Source organism: Zootoca vivipara, chromosome 2 (genome assembly GCF_963506605.1).
Source record: "Zootoca vivipara chromosome 2, rZooViv1.1, whole genome shotgun sequence".
In the NCBI taxonomy this organism is placed as follows: domain Eukaryota; kingdom Metazoa; phylum Chordata; class Lepidosauria; order Squamata; family Lacertidae; genus Zootoca; species Zootoca vivipara.
Window position 1 is genome coordinate 122845351 of NC_083277.1, and position 23739 is coordinate 122869089.

At 48.5% G+C, this 23739-nt stretch overlaps 1 protein-coding gene across 2 annotated transcripts in view; it reads right to left on the reverse strand.

Annotated features, from left to right (window-relative positions):
• ITGA5 (integrin subunit alpha 5) overlaps positions 1-23739 on the reverse strand; it is a 92670-nt gene that overhangs the window by 38012 nt on the left and 30919 nt on the right. Inside the window, exons 3-12 of one of the 2 annotated variants that reach the window (XM_035101852.2) lie at positions 19702-19802; positions 16157-16274; positions 12960-13021; positions 11694-11739; positions 10304-10429; positions 8817-8861; positions 7843-7886; positions 4897-4953; positions 3879-3931; positions 2864-3072 (exon numbers count right to left, since the gene is read on the reverse strand). In XM_035101852.2, the coding sequence (XP_034957743.2) occupies positions 2864-3072; positions 3879-3931; positions 4897-4953; positions 7843-7886; positions 8817-8861; positions 10304-10429; positions 11694-11739; positions 12960-13021; positions 16157-16274; positions 19702-19802 (861 nt within the window). Of the gene's footprint in view, positions 1-2863; positions 3073-3878; positions 3932-4896; positions 4954-7842; positions 7887-8816; positions 8862-10303; positions 10430-11693; positions 11740-12959; positions 13022-16156; positions 16275-19701; positions 19806-23739 lie in introns of both variants that reach the window. The other variant, XM_035101846.2, reaches the window with a different exon arrangement.

A 23739-nucleotide genomic window follows, 5' to 3' on the forward strand; every position in this document is an offset into this window, starting at 1 on the left:
CTTTCTGCCATCAAGGTTGTGTCATCTGTGTATCTGAGGTTGTTGATATTTATTCCGGCAATCTACTGCATTAGCAGCACTGAAATGACCTCCCCAGGGTGCAAGCCTGGGCAGTGTGTATGGAGGTCCTGGGCTGCCCAGACATGGCCCCACTCTCAGCCTCACTGATGTGGTCTAAACAAAAGCAGAGCCCAGAGTTTGGCACCAGCTGGGCTGCAGGAGACTCCATTTGTGTAGTTTTTAATCCTTAGCCTTTTCTTCTCCCGAAGATACCCCACAAGGCAGCGGAGGTTTAGGACCAGAGTGCTCCTTCTTCCTAGGTGGATGAACCCCACCTGCCCCTCCCTTCCCTCAACAGCACATGCAGAAACTGTTTTCTTGACTGTTGGACCCACTCTTGGTCTTGCCCACTCATTCCACCAGACAGTGGGACAGTAAGGTAAATTGAGTTGCTGGACTTAGTCCTACAGAGCGCCCCCCCCCATCCCTCCCCACTTTAGATGGTAAAGTGTCTTACTTCACTTCTCTCAAAAAGGAGCCCAACTGCATTAAGGGACCCTCCTTCTCACTCTGCTGAGTTGTCTCCCAAATTCCCCAGGCTGCCTCCATTAGTACTCTAACCAAAAACCACACTGAGAACCAATATGGTATAGTGATTAATGTGTCAGACCAGGGACTGGAAGACCAGGGTTCAAATTGCAACTCAGCCATGAAGCTCGCTGAATGACCTTGGGCCCGACACTGTCTCTCAGCCTGACCCACCTTGCAGGGTTGTTCTGAGGACACAAAGAGGAGGGGGAACCAGGTATGCCACCTTGAGCTCCTTGGAGGAAAGGTGGGGAATAATGTAATGAAAATACATAGTAACCTCTTCTCACTCCACACCCTCATCCCCCTAACTCCTGTGCCCAGGGAACCCCAGTACAGGAGCTCAGAAATGGTTTCACAGGGTTTCTACACAAGAGGGCACACTCAGCTCCAATTAGTTTTAATTTTTGCTGTCTTTTCTCTCTGAGTTAAAAGGTAAGAGAAAAGGAAATATTTTAACACAATAAATTAAAACAATGGAGAAGAAGAAAAGCATCAGGCCTTAGCCATCTCTCTTGTGCAGGACTGTAGCAGAAACCAGGAATTTCAGTACCTGTTTCAAGGTGTGCCCAGATATACATAGCACAATGCAAACATGCAGTATGAACCTCATCCAGCAGATGGCAGCAAAATCACATGTAGGGTTTTCCTGTTCGGCCACATACACAAATATGGGTCACAAATACCTATAAAACTTTTGTCCTGGGTTGCTCATTGGGCTGTGATCAGAATCCAGACCAGGGGTCCCCAGACTTACCCACCTTCGGGCGGGCCGGAGGGCGGGGGAGTGCGCGCGCAGTGGGCCGGAGGGTGGGGGAGCGCGCGCCAGTGCGCATGCGCACACCCATTTACTGGCGCGGTGGCGCGCTTCCAGGCCGGAAAAATCGCCGAAAATTGTTTGTGCGCATGCGTATGGGCCTCCCCCGCCCCGGAAGTGTACCTCCCCGCCCCGGAAGTGCACCGGAAATGACCTCTTCTGGGTCGGGAGAGGCCCATACTCATGCGCAGAAACAATTTTCGGCAATTTTTTTCAGGTCTGGAAGTGCGCCGCCGCGTGGCACACCACAAGAGCAGGCGGTGGCAGCGGGCGGCAGGGGTCGTCGCGGGCCGGATTGGGAGGCCAATTGGGCCACATCTGGCCCGGGGGCCGTAGTCTGGGGACCCCTGATCCAGACCTTGCTCATAAATGTATTCTGAAAGGGCAGAAGGAATCACTGCTCTTTAGTGATTTTGTAGCCCCTCTGATTTGCCTATGACGTTAAAGGAAAACTAATCTACTGTGTGATATCTTGAGTATGCACACTATGTCTAGGGCGGGGAAACCAAATCAGACACACATATTTTGCTGAACCGATTGCTGCCTCCTCTTTCAATGTACCACATTAAACTTGATCCCCACTTTGCTTTGTTATTTTGTGGGACACTTGTCTGGCTGGTTCAAGAGGGTTCCCTAATGGGAGCCTATGTTGCAGGGGGAGTCGATCACCTATAACAGCTGAGTAGAGAAAAGGGGAATTCAGTAATTGCACACTGGTTTGAACAGGTGCCCTTGCCTAAATTATCTCATCTACACAACCGTTAAAGGTACATGAGCTCAAATGTTGAAATGATGAGCTTGACGCTTCTGAACTTTTAGTTATATAATGGCTCATAAGATCAGGACTCTGCAAATTCAAAACTACATCCCAGGGCTTGCCAGTATGCTGCAAGAAAGCAAACAAATTAAAGCTGTGGCTCTCCAGATGCAGTTGGACCACAATGCTACTGTGCTGCTGCATCAGGTGGGATGAGATTGTCCAGTCCCATTTCCAAAGGGCTGCCTGTTGCATCGCTGTGCAAACTACTGCTCTCCACTGGCCTCCTTCCATTCAGGATGCATGCCTTGAACGATGCAACATGCAGATGCAGTTTGGGAGTGGGCAGGCATTGATTGGAGTGTGCTTCCAATTTTTACTCATAAGAAAGAAAACCCAAAATCAACCTTAACCTCAGTACCTTAACCTCAGCTATGAAAAATCTGGGAAGGGCGGGAGAACTGTTTTGAGTGGAACAGGGACCTGCCATCAATGTCTGTGTCGCATTGTGAAATAAAGGGAGGCTAGAACTAACAAGCAGTTGGTTAATCCTGCTGTCAAAGCGAAAAAGCTCAAGAAAGAGCAGACATTTAGCAACAGCAATAAAATGAAAATGTCCTCATGGGTGCTCACATTTTGCAAGAAAATTGTTAGGAACTTTTGCCGAAAGGTGGGATGCAAATATTGTCAAAGATCCCTACCATTGTAGCCGTCCTGGTCAAGGTCCCCCAGGGGAGCGATAGCACTGCCAAAGCGACCAAATTCTTGGTGACCAGTAAGTGCGGCCGACGCCACTGGCTCCATGCCATACAGCTGTTGCAGGAAGATGTAGACTCTGCCCACCTCCTGCACGCGACCGTCTTCTGTTTTTTCCATATACAAGGGGGCACCAATCAGGAGGTCATCTAGGCTGCAGTGGGAGGAGAAAGAGCAAGAGCCTTAAAATCACCAACTCTGGATCCAAAAGAGCTCACTGTCGGGGTCAGGCCCGTCTTAACCACATTGAGTGCCGTGGCACAAAGGTCCCTCCGCCGCTGCCCCACCAACTCACCGCGGATGCAGAGGATGGACATGGCATGGGTGGGCCGGGCGCTGAGGGTGGGCCGGGCTCAGGGGCGCCGCAGTGGGTGGGCCAGGCTGCCTGGTTGTCCTCCAGGGCACTGGCGCTGCCTCCTCCTGCGCGGAGGACTCTGCTGGGGGGGCGGTGTCCTCCTCATGCCCCCGACCAGCCAGGCTGAGGCCGAGACTCGAACCCACGGCGGGCGGGAGGGAGGGAGGCAAGGAGCAGGGCTAGCGGGAGGGCGTCCGGGCTGTCTGGTGGGCGCAGCACGGCACCCCCTGGTGGCCCGACGCCCCCTGGCGGCCCGACGCCCTGGCGCATTGCGCCACCCACCCAGCCTTGCCTTAGGGCCGGCCCTGGTCGGGCTTCAGAGAAGCGCTAGTGGAAGTGGGAGAGCAGCAGGGTCTAGAGGCACATAGCCCCCCTCCTGAACCACGGCCAGAGTATCTCCATGGGGTCTGCACTGCCCCTTCCCTCTTCTATCCATGGCAACTCTCTGCTCTGCTTCCTAGACAGAGCCCACCTGATGTTCACCAAAACTCAAACTTAGTCAAACATTCCCACAGCTTCTTCTAGTGTAGATGAAAGCCTCCCTCCCTCCCTCTCTCTCACACACACACAACTAGTGACTGTGGTCACCCTTCCTCAACACTCACCTGTCACCATTGAGATCAGTGGCAGCCACAGCATAGCCAAAATAGGCAGCCATCTGTTGAGGGAAATGACAGGCAGCTGGTGAGGCTGAAGGATGTCAACATCGGGCAGGCAAGGCATCCTGCAATCGTGACAGACTGTCTGCTCAGGGCGGGACTCTTGACTCCCCATAGACCACTCCCCACATTCCCCTCAGAATCCAGGCCACATCGGCATTGTACATTGAAAGCATCTTCATGGCCCCTTAAGCAACCATGGCTTCCCCCAAAGAATCCTGGGAGGTGCGTTTGTTAAGCAGGCCAAGAATTGCTAGGAAACCCCTGTTCCCCTCCCAGAGCTACAGTTCTCACAATGGAACTCTGGGAATTGTAGCCCTATGAGGGGAATCGGGACCTCCTGACAACTCGCAGCGCAAACTACACTGTTCAAAGTGGCATAATTCTGCTTTAAATGCATAGGGCAGACCCATCATGGTACCGGCACACCCCCAAGACAGGATAGTTCCTAAAATTCCTGGGGTTCTCCAGGGCAGCCTTCTCGCACTGGGAGCCCTCCAGGTGCTGTTGGACTACAACTCCCACCATCCCTGACTACCAGCTGTGCAACAACACTTCTGTTCAGACAGATAAGCACATACAGGGTATACGCCATACAAAAAACCAAATTGAACACCCTGCACCCAATCAATCCAAATCCTGCACTTTTGATATACTGAATCACAGCATAGACAAAGTCCTGTCTAAGGCCCCAGGTAGCCTGAAAGCTAGGTTTTTTTTCTGAGGGGGGGGGGAGGAAATGGAACTAGCAAACACAGTGGATCTTAGGAACCATCATGTTCTTTCTCCTGTCCATTCCTGGAATGAACCTCAGACCCTAACGCAGGTGTGGGCTGCAGGCGGCAACCTGAATGGCACCGTAAGGGATGGCAATGGAGCCTGGCTTGAGGGCTCTGGGGCATAGCCCAGCTGCGGCATCAAGACCCTCTTTCCTGGCTTCAGTGTGAACTGTGCAGCCATTTACCTGCTCTCCAGAAAAGTTGTACAGGGGCCGAATGTCACTTCCATTTAGAATTGTGACCTAGAAAGAAAGAAAGAAGAAAGGAAGAGAAAATAAGAGGTCTTCAGTCTCATGTTGCCTGATCCAGCCGGAATCCTCCACTAAGGCACTGCTGGATTACAATTCCCATAATCCCCAGGCAGGACGGCCAATGGCCAGGGATGAAGGGAGTCTTCGTTCATCAATACTCAAGGGACTCAGCTTGGGGAAGGCTTTTTGTGGCGAGGGAGCCAGCCCAACTTCTCCTGACAGGAATGAAAGGGGAAACTAGGAGTCTTTGCTCCCAAGAGTTTCTCTTCTGGCCACGTACTCATTCTCCTTCCACAGCTGGGGAGTCCTGACTACCAAAATAGAAACCTTTTCTTTAAATAATACTAATAATTTATTCAAATCACTGTAATTAATTGCACTTATCACTAGGACATTTTTTTTCTTCCTTCATCCACATAGGCAGTTTTTCACAGACACTGGTAGTACTTATATATGTGTGTGCATGAGCTCATGTATATGTTATATATGTGTGCATGATTAGAATATTCTGGAGTCGTCAGTCAGTTTAATGATTGCTTGTAATTAATTTGATTGATTGATTGACTGACTGACTGTATTGCTATACACTGCCCTGATATTTTATGAGAGGGCAGTATAGAAATACTATACTGTGGGGGAAGCCGGCCGGGAGAGAGAGAGAACAGCCCTGAGGTAAAAATATCTGTTTTGAGTCTGGATGCCTCCTGCAATACAGCCCCAAACTTAGAATGCAGAAGTAAACCTCACCCGAAGGCTCCCACAGGGTAGCAGAAAATGAGTTGGCGGGTGCCGTATTGTGGGAGCTTTGGGAGGAGGGTGCCCTAAGCACAACTTCTGCTCAAGAAGTAGGGGCTGAGGTTCCTCTCAGACTGCTCTGTGGGCGACTAAGAGTGTCACAGCAAGGTCACCAAGAGAAAGGCTGCCCCAGGAGGAAGGAAGCCACGTCACATGTTCGAGGCGAAGAAAATCGCAGCCCAAACTAACCGCTGCAACAACATCATGGGGTTGGTTCTTGGCCGCAGCCAAACGGCCGCAGGGAAATCAGATTTGTTTGGTTTCGGGCCTGTTCACTTCCCTCATCTTTAGAAATGCACCTGTTACCATAGCAACCCACAGGGTCAACAACAAGCAAGCAGATGAGCGATGCACAATCAGGAGAGGGTGAGGAGGAGAGACAGGCTGGCATGTCATGTGTGAGGCAATGTCTTACTTTGAGCTCACTGTGAACTCGTGTGTCCCGTGTCAGGGAAAAGTCACAACAGCAAGGGATCGCGGGAGCCAAAGAACACACCCGCGTCTCAAGGTGGGGTGGCACCCACTTTTAACTGGCACCTTCCTGTGCGTGAGTGGGGCCCTCCACTAACCACACAGGAAGGGGAAATGCAAAGGGGCTACACCCAAAGCATACCTGTTGATGCCATGGCACCACAAAGCACCAGCACAGGACTGTTCCGGGGGGGCCTTTCTGCCTGGATGTGGCCAGACATGCCTCTCATGGAACTTCTGTGTTTGGGAAGGAGCAGTGGAGGCTGGTGCCCACTGGGATGGGTAGGGCAGAAGGCTGGCAGGCCAACAGTAGTTGGAGCCAGAGCACAAGGCTGGCAGAGCCACTAATTTTCATTCTGTCTCCACCCACCTCCCTCCTGAGCTCTACAGGGGCGACACTGAGACTAAGGAGAAAGCAGCTGCCACCCCTTGGACTGGTTGTAAGCAACAAGGCAGGCAGGTGGGGACTGGCTAGGGGCAGAGCCATAGCGTGGTTTGCCAGTGCCCGGGGTGTGCATGTGTGCATGCGCACGGGGTGTGTGAGGGTGCGCAGAGGATGAACGGAGCCTGCTGTGCCAGCCCAGCCCTTGCCGCTGGAGTGATCCCCCACCAGAGTCAAGAAGGGCCATGCTGTGCGGTCTGGATTCAGAGAGTCCTGCTAGCACAACAGGGTTTGCTTCCCTTCCCCAGTGCCCCCCCCCTAGTTGGCTTGGGGTCGGGGGGTCGGGATAACCCCCAGAAGGGGAGGTGGTTTCATCAGGCTGCACCAACAGAGCAGTTTCCTGAATGCTACTTTGAATTTCACCCTCTGGGTCTGGTCTCCTATCTATCTATTAGTAACCCAAGTAGAAAGGAGATAAAGAGTATTTCTCAGGCAGCCTTCAGTAACCTGCCTGCCAAACCTCCAGAGACTGCTGGACTCCACCTTCCATTGGTCAAAGCCAGCATCCTCAGGGATGATGGGAGTTGTAGTCTAGCTACATCCGAGGTTACCCGGTTGGGTTAGGCCAGTGTACTTCAGCCTCGGAGCCTCAGATGCTGTTAGACTACAACTCCCATCACCCCTAGTCAATGGCTAAACTGGCTGGGGATCCAACACAATCTGGGGAACCAAGGTTGAAGAGCACTGGGTTAGGCTAGCCAATGAAACTCCTCTGTTTCAGCCCTTGGAAAGTTTTTTTGGGGGAAGGTCCTTCCAGTTTGTGGATCAGCCATTAAAAAAGACTCAATGACTTATATCAGAAGTTGTTAAGAGAATGTTCCTGGTTATGAGCAGCAGAGGAGATCTAAGGAAGTTGTTCTTTTAAGATCCAAGCTGTGTAGCAATTTTTTAAATAAGCACTCTTGTATATTAGCTTGCAGTTGGAAGAACCTGAGGCAGCATCTTATGCACCCGGTGTGGATGGTGGGGGGGGGGCATCTGGAGCACTTTTACAGGAGTTCCTGACGACCCACCCGCCATCCACAAAAGGTCTGCTGCCAAATTCTGTGCTAGCCCCTAGAGCACATTTTCAAGGGAATTCTTGTATGACCAATGTTCCAGCTCCACAAAGCAGGCAGGGTTACAGTACACACAGAGAGTGGGGAGAAAGGAGGCACAGGTTTGGCTCTTACATATCCATAAGTCAGGTTTCCTTTAGGAACGCCAGCCACAAAGTCTGCAAAAGAGCAAAGGAACACAATGCAATCAGTGGCAGCAGGAGGCCGAACTACTGCAAGGACACTGTGAACAGCAGAATACGGCACCGATCATAGACTCTGGAAGAGTCCTCATGGGAGAAGAGGAAAATACATACATACTGTACAGTATGACCTTTAAGAAACCAGGTAATAATGCAGTGCGCTATTTACTAATCCCAAGCCCTTAATACGAGTCCCTGCCATGGGAAAAGGCGGGTTATAAATATATAATAATAATAATAATAATAATAATAATAATAATAATAATAATAACAACAACAACAACAACAACAACAACAACAACAACAACAATATGAACCCAAATCTCTCTCCTACTGCCCTCATAACTGCACTCTCATTTTGCAGGCCAATATTCCCTCCACAATTTAACAAAAAATAGAAATAAAGTTGTTATAATTTATTTGAAAATCTATTGTCTTGGGGGTGGGGGGTAGAATTATACAACATTTCGAAATCCTGACATGTGTGATTTTCTCCAAATGCAATGGAGGTATATATTTTTGGCACAAGGTACACATAAACCTGACAGTCACATGGAAGAGGGCGCAAGCTTGTTTTCTCCTTCCCTGGAGGGTAGGGCTTGTACCAACAGATTCAAGTTACAAGAAAGTGGACTCCGACCAAACATCAGGAAGAACACTTTGACAGTAAGAGCTGTTTGACGGTGAAATGGTTTTCCTCAGGAGGTTCTGGACTCTCCTTCCTTGAAGGCTTTTAAGGAGATTTTGGATGGCAGTCTCTCGTGGATGAGATTCCTGCATTGCAGGGGGGTGGACTAGAGGACCCTCTACTATTCTAGATTCTTTGCTCTCCAAAAACGATGCCCAGAAACCAGCCCTACCACCCATGCTGAAAGTATCTTCCCTTCCTAATAAGCCCATTGGTACCTTCAGTGTTGTCTCCGCTAAATTCACCAACTGCCACAGAGTAGCCTAGAGAGAGGGAAAGGAGAAACAGCATGATTAAGGGTTTGTGTGTGTGTGCATGCCATTCTACACCTACCAGGGCCATTTCCCAGCATGCCATGCGGTACCACAGGTTGCCATAGGTCAGGCATCCCCAACCTGCGGCCCTCCAGATGTTTTGGCCTACAACTCCCATGATCCCTAGCTAACAGCACCAGTGGTCAGGGAAGATGGGAAATGTAGTCCAAAACATCTGGAGGGCCGAAGTTTGGGGGTGCCTGCCATAGGTCCCTTAATGCCAACTAGTTAGTCAGCAATCTGGCCCCAGGCTGAACATCGCTAGGAGACAAAATCCTTCCCTGTGGAGGAGATGGGATAAGGACCCTTCTGGGTTTCTCTAAAGATAAGTGCATGTGGTCATTTTTGCAGGGAAATGTATAAGGACAGGCTGTGGCTCAGTGGCATTCAGAAGGCCCCAGGTTCAACCCCCCACATCTCCAGGTAAGACTAGGAAAGAGCCACCCCCCTTGAAATCTTGGAGTACAGCAGCCACTTGGTGCAGAGAATAGTGGACCAATAGTCTGACTCAGTAAAATGCAGCATCCTATGTTCCGAAGCGTCAGCAGGAGGTGAAGAAATTCTGTGACTAGGTTGAAATAAAGGACATGGTAACCATCATAGTGTGGTTACGCTGATGTAACCACATTCATCTGTTAAGTAAGATTAATTCCAGAGCATTTGGGGTATCCCAGGGTGTCCTTGCTGACTCTGATGAGATGCTTATGCATCATTCTGCTTATTATTTGTGAATCTGCACCCAGAGATATCAACACTCCCCATGAACACTACTCACCCCCACCTCATGGATGAAACAAGAGGTGAACTCAAGAACCCTGGATCTTGCAGAGATCTGCTGACTCTGAAGTTCAGGGAAACCTCTGATTCACTGCCCATTGACAAAGCTTGATCAGAGGCCACCCTTTTCTAACAGGGCCCAGATTTTGAACTGAGCAAGTGCTGAAGCACAGGGACCACCTGCTCAGCCCAACCATGAAGCACAGAATGGGCAAAGGCAACCAGCTCCCAGGAAGAAAATGCTGCCCTAAGGCAAGGATGAGAGAACCTGCAGCCTTCTAGGTGTTCAACTCCTCCTTAACCTGCACTTGCCGTCAATCAACAGCCTCTCCTGATCACTGCTCTTATTGTGGGGAAGGGATGGTAGGTCAACTGATAAGAGAGATAGGTTCTGATTGTATTTTAAAAGAATTTGTAAAATTTAAACACACACCACACACACACACACACACACACACACACACACACACACACACACACTCCAACTCCTCCATCACTCCCAGGCTGCACAGCCAATGGTAATGAATGACAGGATTTCAGGACCCCACCTCTAGCACTGTCCTAAGACAACAACATTCTCTTTCTCGAACCCTTTCCTTCCATCCAGCACTCACCAAGGTAGCTGTCGTCAGCCTTGAAGTTAGCCTGACCCGTCTTGAGTTGCCCTCGGACCTCCAGGACTAAATAATCAGGGTCATATACCTCCACAATGGCATCCTGTGCTGCTGATATCACCTGGCCTGAAGGGAAAAGGGGGGGGGGTGGCAGTTAAGAGTGTTGGACTAGGAGCATACCTGCCAAGTTGCTGTCAGAGAAATAAGGGACCGGGGGAAATAGCAGACCGGAAGTAGCGCTGCCGCCATTTTGGAACTGGGCGGAGCATGCTCAGAAGTGACTTTTGATGCTGCTTTGCCCAGTTCCAAAATGGCCGCCACGCCAGAAGTCGCACTGCAGCCATTTTGGAACTGGGCAGAGTAGCATCAAAAGTCGCTTCTGAGCATGCTCCGCCCAGTTCCAAAATGGCCGCCGCACCAGAATAAACCAGGAAAAAACGAAAAAAAAATCTTTTTTTTCAGCTAGGAACAGCTGGAAAAACGGGGATTTCCCGGGGAAAACTGGAGACTTGGCAGCTATGACTAGGAGGCCAAAGGTCAGATCCCCCATTCCCTCAGGAAGCTCGCTGGGTGACTTTGGGCAAGTCGGCTACATCTCAGCCTAACTTACCTCACAGGGTTGGTGTGAGGATAAATTCATTTAGATAGGGTGGCATTCCGAAAAGCTATGCAAACACACAGCTCAGTCACTTCCATTAATTTCAGGAATGCTACTGTGAGTAAAACCTAGCCGAATCATTTCTAAACAGTCCTTCATCAAAAGAGATCTCAGGACAGTTTACATACATGGACACTTTTTAAAGAACATACTACATAATAAACACTGACAATAAAACCACAATAATAATAACAACATAACAACAGGAAGTTACAGGTAGGTAGCCGTGCTGTTCTGCCGTAGTCGAAACAAAATATATTTTTTATTTTGTTTCGACTATAACAACAGGAAGTTATTCTGCGTGCCACCTCTGGCTCCTTGGAAGAAAAGCAAAATAAACATTAAATGAATGAATGAATGAAGTTATCCTGAATTTGGGGAACAAGAAGGTGGGAGATAGGGGGAGAAATTGGGGGCACCATTAGCCCCATGTGCAAGGAATCTGAGACAGTGACCAGCTTTATGGATATGCTGTGATTCCACAGGAACACAAAAAATAGCACTTCCTGGGAATCTCAGCTTTCATTTTCTTTTCCTAAAAGAAAAAAAGAAAAGAGAAGAGTATGTTGTTAGCCCCTATGGTTAAGAAGGTGCGTTTGAAAAGCAGGCGTTTGATCAGCTAAATAACTATATAAATCTCAATCAGCTGGACCAGTGAAATAATGATCAAATAAATATTGCCAAAATAGTAATATTTTTCATAATAGTAACAAAGAAGCTGGGAGGGGTCACCTTGCCAGTAATAGCTTCCGGGGCCACCAAGGAGAACACGTCCAGCCTGCCAAGACAATGAAAAACATTAGTTTTCCTTAGAGGTATGTGAGCCAGTTCACTTGACCTTTGCCTTGAGTTTTCCCCTTGTATCTTCACAAGTACCCTGTGAGGTTTGCTGGGCCAAGATATGGTAGCTGACCCACAATCACCCAGCCAGCTTTGTGGCTGTTTAGGGGATTTGAACGACTCCACTTCCTGTATCTGCCACATCACGCTCCCTCTTGACACCCACCCACTGACACCCCCATCACTTCACTCAGAGATCACCCTGGTCACATTGGGCCACCCTAAGCTCAGCACCCTCTCTCTTAGCAACCAGGATGTGACTCACAAAAGGCACACAGGAACCATCAATGATGCAATCAGAGGACACCTAAAAGCAGGGGCTTTAGGCACTGGACCAGTCTCAGGAGGGACCTGTTGGCAAGCCTCAGCTGAACATAGTTGAGGAGCTGTAAGACTGGCAGCAATACTCAAAATCATTTTTGCAATTGTCTTAGAAAATAATATTTTAGGTAACATTAGATCAGCTTTGTAGATCAGAAGTTACCAGCCTTTTAGCAGCCCTCTCATTCACCTGCATGGAGTCCCGGGTTGCCTAGGGTGACCAGGGGAGCGGTCAAGGACAAGGCTGATGTGGAATAGCCAGATGCCCACGGGTGATGCATGTATGTGCATAGGCTTGAGAGGGAAGGAATTCCCAAGCAGCACCCTGCAAACTCTCAGCACATCTTTCCCCTGTTCTATATAACCAGAGCACTACTAGCAAGGAAAACGAATCTTCCTGGGTGCACAGATGGAATGCGCATCATCTACTAGCAATGGCAGTCACATGTGTCCCATAGAGTTGGGTTGACAGGGAGGGGAAATAATTGGCCTTCTGCCCTTCAGAGGCTATTGGATTCCAATTCCCATCAGCCCCAGCCGGCATGGCTAAAGATGACGGGAGTTGTACTCCAGAAACCTATGGAGGGCAGCAGATTGGGGAAGGCTGACCTAAGCACAGGAGCATTTACCCATACAACGCATACAGTTCACCCTCCTGTGGGCTTCACAGGCTATACCGTTTTCCAGATTAGCCTTACAACTGGGGCTGCATCTACAGTGCCTGTTGTGTATCCGCAGCCAGCCACCCTCATGCCAAGGAGACGATCTCTGTCCCAACCCCCAAATACAGGACCCTGCACCATGTCACCCATGTTCTTGGCAGGGACAGAAACTCACCTTTGTGAATTCAGCACTAAAGCCACTTTGGCAATATCCTTGAAATCTGGCTCCGCCCTTTTCTGGCAGGAGAAAGAAAAACAAAAGGGGTGGGGGGTAGGGAATGGAAATTCAGAGGTGCTGGAAAAAGTTACAGTATAGAAGCTTGAGGATACAAGAGAGGATCGTGCCTTTTGCAGTCGAATTATTCATTGGCAATCTGAGTTTTTGAGTATGTTCTGGTAAGCTACAGATTTGCCTGTTGTGAATATTTATTCATATTTGCATGGCTAATAAATGTGTGGCACATAGTGGGGTAGAGGGCCCACTTGCAACCAGCATTCAAAATGATCCCTTCCAAATACAGGGTCCTACTTCCCTCACCCACCAAACTGAAGCCACCCTTTAATTGGAGCCAGAAAACACCAAAACAAAAAATATGCTATTAAAAATATCCCAGTCCATCAGAAGAAGAAGAAGAGTTTGGATTTGATATCCCTCTTTATCACTACCCGAAGGAGTCTCAAAGCGGCTAACATTCTCCTTTCCCTTCCTCTCCCACAACAAACACTCTGTGAGGTGAGTGGGGCTGAGAGACTTCAAAGAAGTGTGACTAGCCCAAGGTCACCCAGCAGCTGCATGTGGAGGAGCGGAGACTCGAACCCGGTTCACCAGATTACGAGTCTACCGCTCTTAACCACTACACCACACAGGCTTACAGCTGAATTATTGGAGAACCACCAGATCAGTGCACTTGGAGGAGAGAGAGAAGGGGGTTGAAATGCTTGCATTGACAGAATGATTGTGTGTGATGCTGATTCCTCCCCTAAATAAACTGTTCTGTCGGACAAGACATGAACAGGAAGCCAATATGCCTCAGGTTGTGACTAGCTCCTAACACCAGAACTGTTACAATAAAATCAATGATCCAGCCTTTCACCTCCAAAAACAACCCTCACAAAATATGGGCAACCAATACAGCATTAGAGCATGGGCAAAGTGCCATTTGCTTGATCACAGCCAAACTTTCAGGCATATACTTTAGAAGGAGTACTACAGCTGTGATGAGGCACCAGAGGTCCAGCAGGGAATCCCAGCCCTGAGCAGGGAAGAGGAATCCCTATTATTATTATTATTATTATTATTATTATTATTATTATTATTCATTCTCCATCAGCTGGAAAAGAGATAAACAACTATGACTTTCCGTTTTTAATGTCTGATGTTTTGTTGTGTTTTTAAAAAATATTCTGTTGGAAGCCACCCAAAGTGGCTGGGGCAACCCGATCAGAGGGTGGGGTACTTCTTCTGATGACATGTGAATTATCTACCAAGTACGGTCTCTGGAGACAGGAACAATCTTTTCCTTTGGCAAAGGGGGGGGGGCGGCGTCTAGGCTTGTTCAGCATTCTCTTTCCACCACAGGCGCTTCTCCATTCAGGCAGGCGCCCCCTAGCCTAATTATGCTAATTATCAAGAGGCCACAGCAATTATTATTATTATTATTATTATTATTATTATTATTCCTTGGGAAAGGAATCTCCTCTTAAGAGAACACCTTGGCCCTAGGGAGCATATGACAACAATAAGAGAATCCAGTCTTCCCCTTCGCCAATAGCAAACCTTCGGCATCAATAATTTGGTGGGTGAGGTGGTGGAGGATACAACACAGCAAGGGGCAAATTGGCTGTACAGTGGTACCTCTACTTACGAATAACTCTACTTACGAATGTTTCTACTTATGAACGGAGCTCTGCCCGCCATCTTGGATGCGGTTTAGATAGGATTTTTTCTACTTACGAATTTTTAGATAGGGTTGCTTCTACTTGCGATTTTTTTTCTCCCAATGCCTTCCCTGTGGGATTTGACTTACGATTTTTTTCGACTTACAAATGTGCATTCGGAACGCATTAAATTCGTAAGTAGAGGTACCACTGTATTCTATTACTATGCTGTCTGTCGTTTTTATTATTGGTGCTCTGTAATGTGTTATGTTGCACACTGTCTTAGGATTTTTTTGATAAAGGGCAGAATATAAGATGAACCCATCTTCGTAATCCTCCTCCTCTTCATTTTCAATTCAGCAATGTGACTTCCCTCAGAGCTCCCAAGGACAGCTCTTGCTTGTGTGCATCTGTGGGGGAAGCAGGAATGCTTTTGCCGGAAGTCCCTCTTCCAGAGCTGACCTCAAGCTATGCAGTAAAGTCAGCAAGAGCTGCTCCTTCTGGCTCTCTAGAGACTGGAGTGGCCACTGTGAGAACAGGGTAGACTAAATGAGTCTTATGGGATGGGGCTCTGCTGGTGGCACAGCAGCCTTCTGGCGATCACTGTATGGGTGTCCCCAGGGAAAGGCTCCCAGCTTTTCCCACACCCACTTCCTACTGCTCCAGATTATGCTTAGGAAGCAGCTGGCTGGCTGGACCTTCAGTTCATCTGCCATGTTCTTTCAGCAGGAGGGACGGCTCATTTAAAGGGGTTAGTACAAGGGACAAGGGAGGGACTTCTACAGTCACTCCTACTTCTTTCAGCTCCCTAGTCCAGTGGATGGCAAACCACCACATGCAGCTCCCATACCTTCATTGCCCATCACCAGGCGCAGGTCAGCTGCACAGTGGCACACAGCTAGGGCAAGGTATATAAAAAAAGCCCAACAGCACACACAGATGCACCTCCATGCTACAGATAGCTACAGATCAGGGAACCCAGAACCAAAACCCCCTTCCTTCTTTCTCAAAGACTGATGAAATCATGGGGAACTGATTTAGACATCCAGTTTAAAGGTGAACAAGGGGAGAAAACGTGGTCAGCCCCTCCTGTATGCAAACTTTAGGGCACATTCAATAAGTCACCTTAAAGATAATGTTCCATTAGTTATACCGGCGATGACCAATTAGCACACATCAGAAAGACGTGTAATCACACACAGTACCAAACCTGGAAGTGATTGAAACTGTCACAAAAAAGTCATAAAAGGGGTGGACTTTCAGGGACTCTGTCGATGTGCACAGGGGCCAGGAATGGAACCTCTGCATGAAATGGTTGCCAACTGTATTAATAAACCTCACGGTCCCCTTCACGTTTACCAACCATTTATTTTATTCAGCAGACATGTTGTTTGTTTGATACGGTTTTACAAAAATTCAGTACAGTTTTCCCAAAAAAAGAAAGGCTGAGGTCCTGTGCCAACGCTGAACCCCCTCTCCGGAGCCCCTTGTTACCTGAGCGGCAAGGTGCGTATTCCACAAACTTGGTGAAGTTGTTGATGGACAAGAAGCAGGTGCCCACAACCTCACGCTCGTCACTGGTGGTTCGCCAACTGTACAGGGGGGCACAGGCCTAGAGGAAGAAGATGAGCCTGGTAAGCAAATGGAAAGGGATCCACAGTCTTCATTCATGCAAAGCAATTCTACCCACACACTTCTGGTGGGGAAAAACTCTGAGGGCTGCTTACAAATCAATATAAATAACCCTGCACTCTGGCCTACGGCACAAAAAGGAAAAGGGGTGGGGAGGGAAGATGAAAACAAGCAACCTCATGCACTGGACTCTTAATGTTACAAAGTTCTTACAACCATCAGCTTTCCGTTTTAATGTACAGAAGCTGGGAGCGAGATGGTCTTCTGACTTGTGGCCAAAGCTATCACAGCTGGAGTCAGACTAGCCCTGTACAATTCAAGGGTCAGACACTGCAGCTTCAGCAATGCCAACGACCTCTGTAGAGATGTGCCACCTTCTGCAGATGACTGCCCTCCAACATCTGGGCCTATCTTGCGGCCAACACCCTTTCCAGCATCTCTATCCACATGTGGCCAGATCAGGACATTGCTCTACATTGTAGAGTCTACAGCAAAGAGTCCCAAACTGTGCCAGAGCCATGAAAAAGGCGGAAGAATTCCTTGGCAATTTAAAGCACACTCCTTGATACATACACCAGTCACTCTCTGCACCAACACAAGCACTGGCATTGTCCCGAGGGAAAGAATCCAGGATGCATTGGGATTTCCTAAGGCAGCCTCTGCTGTAGTTAACCAGCATAACAGAATCCTAGAAGCACCACCACAGGACAAAAAGCAGAGTCCCATCTCTAAGTAGGAAAAGAGGAGGGGGTGCTCCAGGCTAGGAGGCAACGTTGACCCAGGTTCCCCTGAGTTTCAAGGAGGATGCCTTCCTACTGTCCTGGGACCCAGCATTTGGAGAAGGGCCATAAACCACTGGTAGAACATTTACTTGGCATGTAGAAGGACATGCACCAGGAAGGACAGGGAAATCCTGGAGAGCTGCTGCCAGCTGGTGTAGACAGTCCTGAGTTAGGCAGAGCAGTGGGGGAAGCTGTCTATGTTCCTGTCACATATGCACTGTTTGCATTTTGTACTTTAATTGATTTTGTTCTGTAAACTACCTTGTATTCAAATAGGATGAAGGGCGCCTTTAAAAAAAAAAAGGTTTCAAGCAAAATAAAGTAAGGTCGGAGTGAAGTGTGCCTCTCATTTTAATTTAGAAAGAAAGCAACAAGGTATGTCCTAGATGTCCAAAGACTGGAGGAAGCCCTGCCCTGCAGCAGGCCAGTTGGAAGGGACTACAGGGAGCATCTTGGGGGAAACCAAAGAGAAAAATGGGGTGTCTTAGCGAGGCCACACGGTTGCTTGGAAAAGCCTGAGCAATGGCCAACGCCTGCCCACCCCCACACGCGCACACACACCACCACCACACATTGCATTTCCTGCAGTTCTTACTAGCTGCATCCTTCCTGCCCTGCCCCCATATGAGAGATTTTGGAAAGTTGAAGAGTTCAAAGCACAGTTTGAAGTTCAGCAGGGTAACTAACTAATAAACTGCAGGGAAGCAACCGCCCCCCCCCAAAAAAAACCCCTCTGGCAACCCTAAAGCAAAACCTGGAAATGAGCCTCTGACACTCTTAGTACTGGGGAGATTGGGGTGTGCATTTCAAAAAGGACATTTTTTTAAAAAAAGAAAGAAAATAAAACTTGATTGGGAGGGGATTAATAAGGAGATCAAGTCCCCCCTGTTCACCCATCCCTTTTTAGAGGAGCCAGACAGCCTCTTTAGACAGAGGAAGATCAGCATTATTGTATGAAATCTTCCTTCAAGTCTACATCAGTTTGTCACAAACTTTATCAATGGACTTTGACCATAACAGGACACAGCATTGCAACAGTAGCCTAAACAGGGATTTCCGACACTGGGAATGCCTGGCCTCTGTGTGTTTGTGTGGGTGGGTGGGCTTACATGCAAGGAATCTAGAAGGGAAGAAATGGCGTTGCTGCACTGGAGATACCTGGGTCCTGTGAATGTTTACTCAACAGTGTGACAGCATCTTGTTCTCACACTGGCAGTGGCCTGCTCTGAGAAATCTGCACCCATGACCTGAGCACATGAGCATTCTCCCTTCCTGTGGTTTCCAGCCCAGTGGCTCATCCCAGTTGCCCACTGTGACCAACAGGGCTTCCTTCTGGTAAGGGTGCATAGAATGGCAGCCTTAAAAGAACCTTGCAAAAAATTGGGAAAGTGGCAGTTTTTGCTCTCTAGTTCAGAGGGATCTGGTTTTTCACCAGTGCCAATATAGAGGCACCGTTAGCCCTGGTTATCAAATATTCAAGAAACATGTGACTTCGGGCCACTGAAGGCACATAGATCACATCTGTGTAGCACACAAGCCAGGAGTGCTGGGAACTCCTATGGCAACTCCAGAAGCCACAGAGCAGGAGCTCTCACAGCTTCCATACTACAGAGGGGTCCTGTGATGGGAAGGAAGAAGCAGCTAAAGACAAAACTTGACCCGCCGTGGGTTGTTGTTTACACAGAGGTTAAATTATATCCGGTCTTTACTGAGCCTTCATGCTTGTTTGTTTGCAGCGAGGTTATAGGACAATGAGCATTCATCTCGATCTTCTTGTGGGGTCTTTTAAACATCTTCCCATCATTCATTCATTCATTCATTACACATTTTTCAACGTACCGTATTTTTCGGACCATAACACACACTTTCCCCCTCCTAAAACTGAAAGGAAAAAGTCACTGCATGTTATGGAGCGAAGGCAGCAGCTTTCGCGCTGCCCGCTCCTTGACAAAGGCAGCGGGGGAGAGGAACAAGCAGCTCTTCCTCCTCAGAAGCCTCCACCCACCGCTCGCAAAAGTGGAGCACGCTGGCAGCAGCTTCCGAGGAGGAAGAGCTGCTCGTTCCTCTCTCTCCCACCGCCGCCAGCGTGCTCCGCTTTTGCGAGTGGCAGGTGGCGGAGGCAGGAGGGGCAGACGGGCTTGCCCTTGGAGAGCCAGCAGCTCCTCCCCCTTCGCCGTTGCTGTCGGCAAAGGGGAAGGGGGAGGAGTGGACAACGTGGAAAAGTGCCGCTTTCCTGCTGTCCACTCCTTCCGCTTCGCCAACAGCGACAAGGGGGAGGCAGCATCAGCCCGAAATCGGGCTGGTGCCAGCCTTTTAGAGGAAGAAAACCAGAGAAATATTTTTCCCCTTTTTTCCCTCTCCTCCTCTAAAAACTAGGTGCGTGGTATGGTCCGTAAAATACGGTACTTTTCTATCATGACCCAAACTGCAAAAAGTTCCCAAAAGCAAATTTGCTGTGCTCGGGTGACAGAGCACTTTAATCCATTTTCAATGTGCAGACCTAGAGTTCTGGTATGCACTTAAATCTTTCCTGCAAAATTGTGACCATCTGGAGATGCCCTGTTCCCCCTGGTCAACCAGTTGCTTCTGCCCTTTGCCAAATTCATGTCGCGACTCCACTCTTACCAGGATGGAGCTGCCATGTGACCGGACTGTGGCTCCAAACCACTGCAGCGATTTGAACTCCATTTGCTCCATCATCTCATTCAAGTCATCCTTGTGGGTTCCTGCTGGACAGAGAACACAAAGGGGTCTGGATCAGTGTTCCTCAAAGGCTTTCAGATACCCAGGACACAGCTTCCTTCCAGCGTTCTGGATTAAAATTTTACTCTCACTGTTGAAAGAAGGTGGATAGGCAGAGACAGATGACATAAATCATATACACTATTATTTCAGTCAGGCCCTAGAACAAGAGGAAGGGTTGTAGCTTGGTGGCAAGAGCATCTGCCTTGCATGCAGAAAGTCCTAGGTTCAATGCATGGTGCAAAAGAATCCTGTCTGAAACCCTGGAATGCTGCTGCCAATCAGTGTAAACAACACTGAGCTAGATGGGTTAATGATCTGACTCAGTACAAGGTATCTTTCCATGTTGCTATGCTGCTTTCCTGTGTTTTCTATGGGATAACCCAAGGACTATTGGCCCCAGGTATCCTGACCGCCCCTTTGCCCAGGCACATCAGGATTCTGGAACTGGACCACTCTTTGGGGGCAAGGGGGATGTTTCTGGAATTCCCAGCATCTATCAGGTGCAAAGAGTTGTGCATTTTATTCCCTTCCAGGGGTTCATGCCACTACTCACATACAGTCGTATCTCCACTTATTATTCCTCCACTTACATAAACTTCGGGATACGTAAGCGGCAAACCTGGAAGTATATTTCCGGGTTTTTGCCACATGCGCATGCACAGAAGCAGTCCCTCCGGTTACGGAAACCTCGGGATCCAACAGATCTGTGCCAGAACAGATCCCGTCTGCAACCAGAGGTACCACTCTATTGGCAGGGAAAGTGAGGGAGATCAAGAGGCCTAGAGTGATGGATGCATTTAAAAACAGCCTCCTCCTTCCCCACAACTCAGCTTCTCTCAGAGCACAGCATATGATTTGGGAATTCCTGGCCTCTTGGTGGAGAGTAAATAGGAAGGCACCTTATTCCAAGTCAGAGCATTGGCTCTTCGACAAGTGAGGAAGGCAAGCAGGCCCAGGAAGCGCCGCGTACCAAGGTGGTTCTGCGCTGCATTTTCAATCACTCCCCACAAGTCTGCACTTGAACATAATGGTTCAGAACATGAGCTATGAGCGGGAAGACCCCAGTTCAACTCTCAGCTGATCTGTGAATTTGCTGGTTGGCCGTTGGTGAACTGCTGTCTCTCAGTCTTGGAACCCTGTCCCTTTTCTATAATTTTGGGAATAACAATGCTGGCCTGCCTTACAGGGATGTTGTAAAGATTTCAAGATAATGCAAAGTACTTTGAACACTAAGCACTATTGTTCCCCTGATATTATCCTCAGTCTGGTAGCGGCCATCCAGGAATTCAGACAAGGAATCTTTCCCAGACCTACCTGGAGATGCTGGGATTTGAACCTGGGACCTTCTGCACTGCAGCTCTGGGTCTCTTCAGCCTCTACTCCTCTGTAGATCTTCCCCGTCTGCTTGACTTGTTACTGTCTCTGGCTCCATCCCACCACCACAAATACTTCCAAAATCCCCACGTTTTCATTGTTTTCCTAAGATGCAATCATTGCCCCGTTTGGTTAATTCCCAAACTGCATGCCAGGACACACTACTGTTTATTTAAATCATGAAAATCAGTGTTAATAGTTCTGTGTTCAACTAAATAAAAACTTAATATAAAAACTTGAATTACATAAATAAAGCATAAGAATAACCAACGTATTGCAATATGTATTTTGTTTGCATATTGTATTGTATTTTTATATTTACTGGGCGGCATTGGGAGGAGGGACTATAAAAAAACATAACCAATACAACAAATATTGTCTTTCACAAGGGAACTGCCAGAAACTAATTAAATGAAGGTGGTTTTGTGGGCCAAATGTATTCATCCTCAGATGTGGCAGTCCGTACACCCCTGCACTAGTCACAGCTCTGGCCTTGGAGGGGGGCCTTGGAAATTCTGCCACATCTCAACCTCAGGTGCGACAGGATCCTGCCACCACTCCGGCTGCAGAGAATTGCCCACCCACAGAAAGGTTGTCCCCTACAGCCCCGAATGTTTCTCCACTTGTTCCAATCAAGTCCAGATCAGCAACTCATGCAGAAAATGTACTAAATCCATGTGGAGTGCAAAGAGGGAAGAGGGCTTCCCATTTTCATTTAAGGGGTGGGAAGGAGCTTGTGGGGAAACAGCCTAGATCTGAGGCTGTGAGCTTGTTATTCTCCTAGCAATTGTTGCCTTTGGTTTTGATCCAGACCAGAAGAGGTATCCCCAGCCCCACTTGCTCTGGTTCATACAAGGCCCTTCATATCAATCCAATGGGATGTAGTGATAACACCCTCAGATCTTGCAGAAACGAGCACCACTTCATCCCTTTCTTGCAAAAGAAACTCTGTCAGGCAGTGACCCCAGAAGACCAGGTACTGTATAAAACAAATGCCAAGTCTCACAAGCTAATTCTGGTCCATTAAGGGCATTTCCAATTCTCTCTATCTCTCGATTTACTCTAAAGGAACTGCCAAAAATACAATTTGGTTCCACGTGGGTATTTCGAACCCATCCCTCCACCCTTCTTTAATTCACATCACTGCCTGAACAATCAACAATCCCTGCAGTTTGCCATTTCAAAAATCCCACACTGCCACTGTGAACAATGCTCCAGAAATTCCTCCCCTGTTTATTCAGAAAGAGAAAATATTTCATAACACAGCACTGCTGCCCATTTCCCCCTTCAAGATTTCTCATTGTTCCCATCTGGTGGGGAAGAGGAAACTGGAAGAGGAGGAGGAGGAGGGCAGGACCAGGGAAGGGGGGGGTTGTTCTTGTTAATCAAAGACCACTTAGGCCCCACAACCCTCCCTAAGGGCGCTATCTCTACTCCAGGGGTTCTTCAAACTCCAGTCCAGGAAACTCTGAGATGCCTTGGATGCCTCTCAAGGTTTCCGCAGGGAGAAGATGATTGGCAAGGGCAGACGTGCTTCCTTGCCACGCTTGATCTTTCCCTGAAACTGACAGCCCTAGGGAAGCGGGGACTGTGATGAGAGAAAACAGGCTGACCAGTGCTCCTAAGACAGCACCCCAGACCCTTCCCACAAGCCTCTGCAATGCGCAAGGACTCTTCAGCCGGGAAACAGATGTGGAAAGGATTTCCTCAAGAAAGAAAGTTTTCAAAAATCTGTTTTACTCCATAGACACATGAAGAAGCTACAACATAGGGACATGGGAAGCTACCATAGACTGTGTCAGGACGTTGGGTCTACCTAGCTCAGTAGTGACTACACTGGTGGGCAGTGACTCTCTGGAGATATTAGGGACTGAACCGGGGACCTTGGCTCTGCCACTGAGCTACCACCCTCCCGCTCACAGTCAGCCAGGGTGGTGAAGCGTGTCGTGGATCAGGTCTGAGGAAGCCCGGGTTCAAATCCCTACTTGGCCATGGCTGACCATGAGCTAACTATGGCCTCTCGCAGGACTGTTGTAAAGATCAGGTCATTGGGATGGGGGACGACAACACCGTGCTTCAGCTTCATGGAGGAAAGGGGCAGGGAGTAAAAAGGTAATAAACAAAACATGAAACAAGGAGTCCCTACAACAGGAATCTTTCCAGCACTTCCTTGACAGCTGCTGGGGTCCTTTTGTTTCATTTGTGAATGCAGTTCAAAACAACGGGCTCGGCCTGCGGCACAAGCCTCCCTCATCCCGAATGGGCATGAGATCAAACTCAACAATACATATCAATGCCATGACATATACCGTATATAACAGGGGTGGCCAACTCCCAAGAGACTGTGATCTACTCACAGTTAAAAACTGGCAGTGATCTACCCCCTTTTTTGGGGTTTGGGTCAAAGTTGTTGAGTTTTTTCAGGGAGGAGGTAAATGTTGAGCTTTTTTAAGGGGAACCACAGTTGTTCAGCTTCTTTGAGGGGAGCCAATGATCTACCACAGATGTGATCTACTGGTAGATCACAATCTACCTGTTGGACAT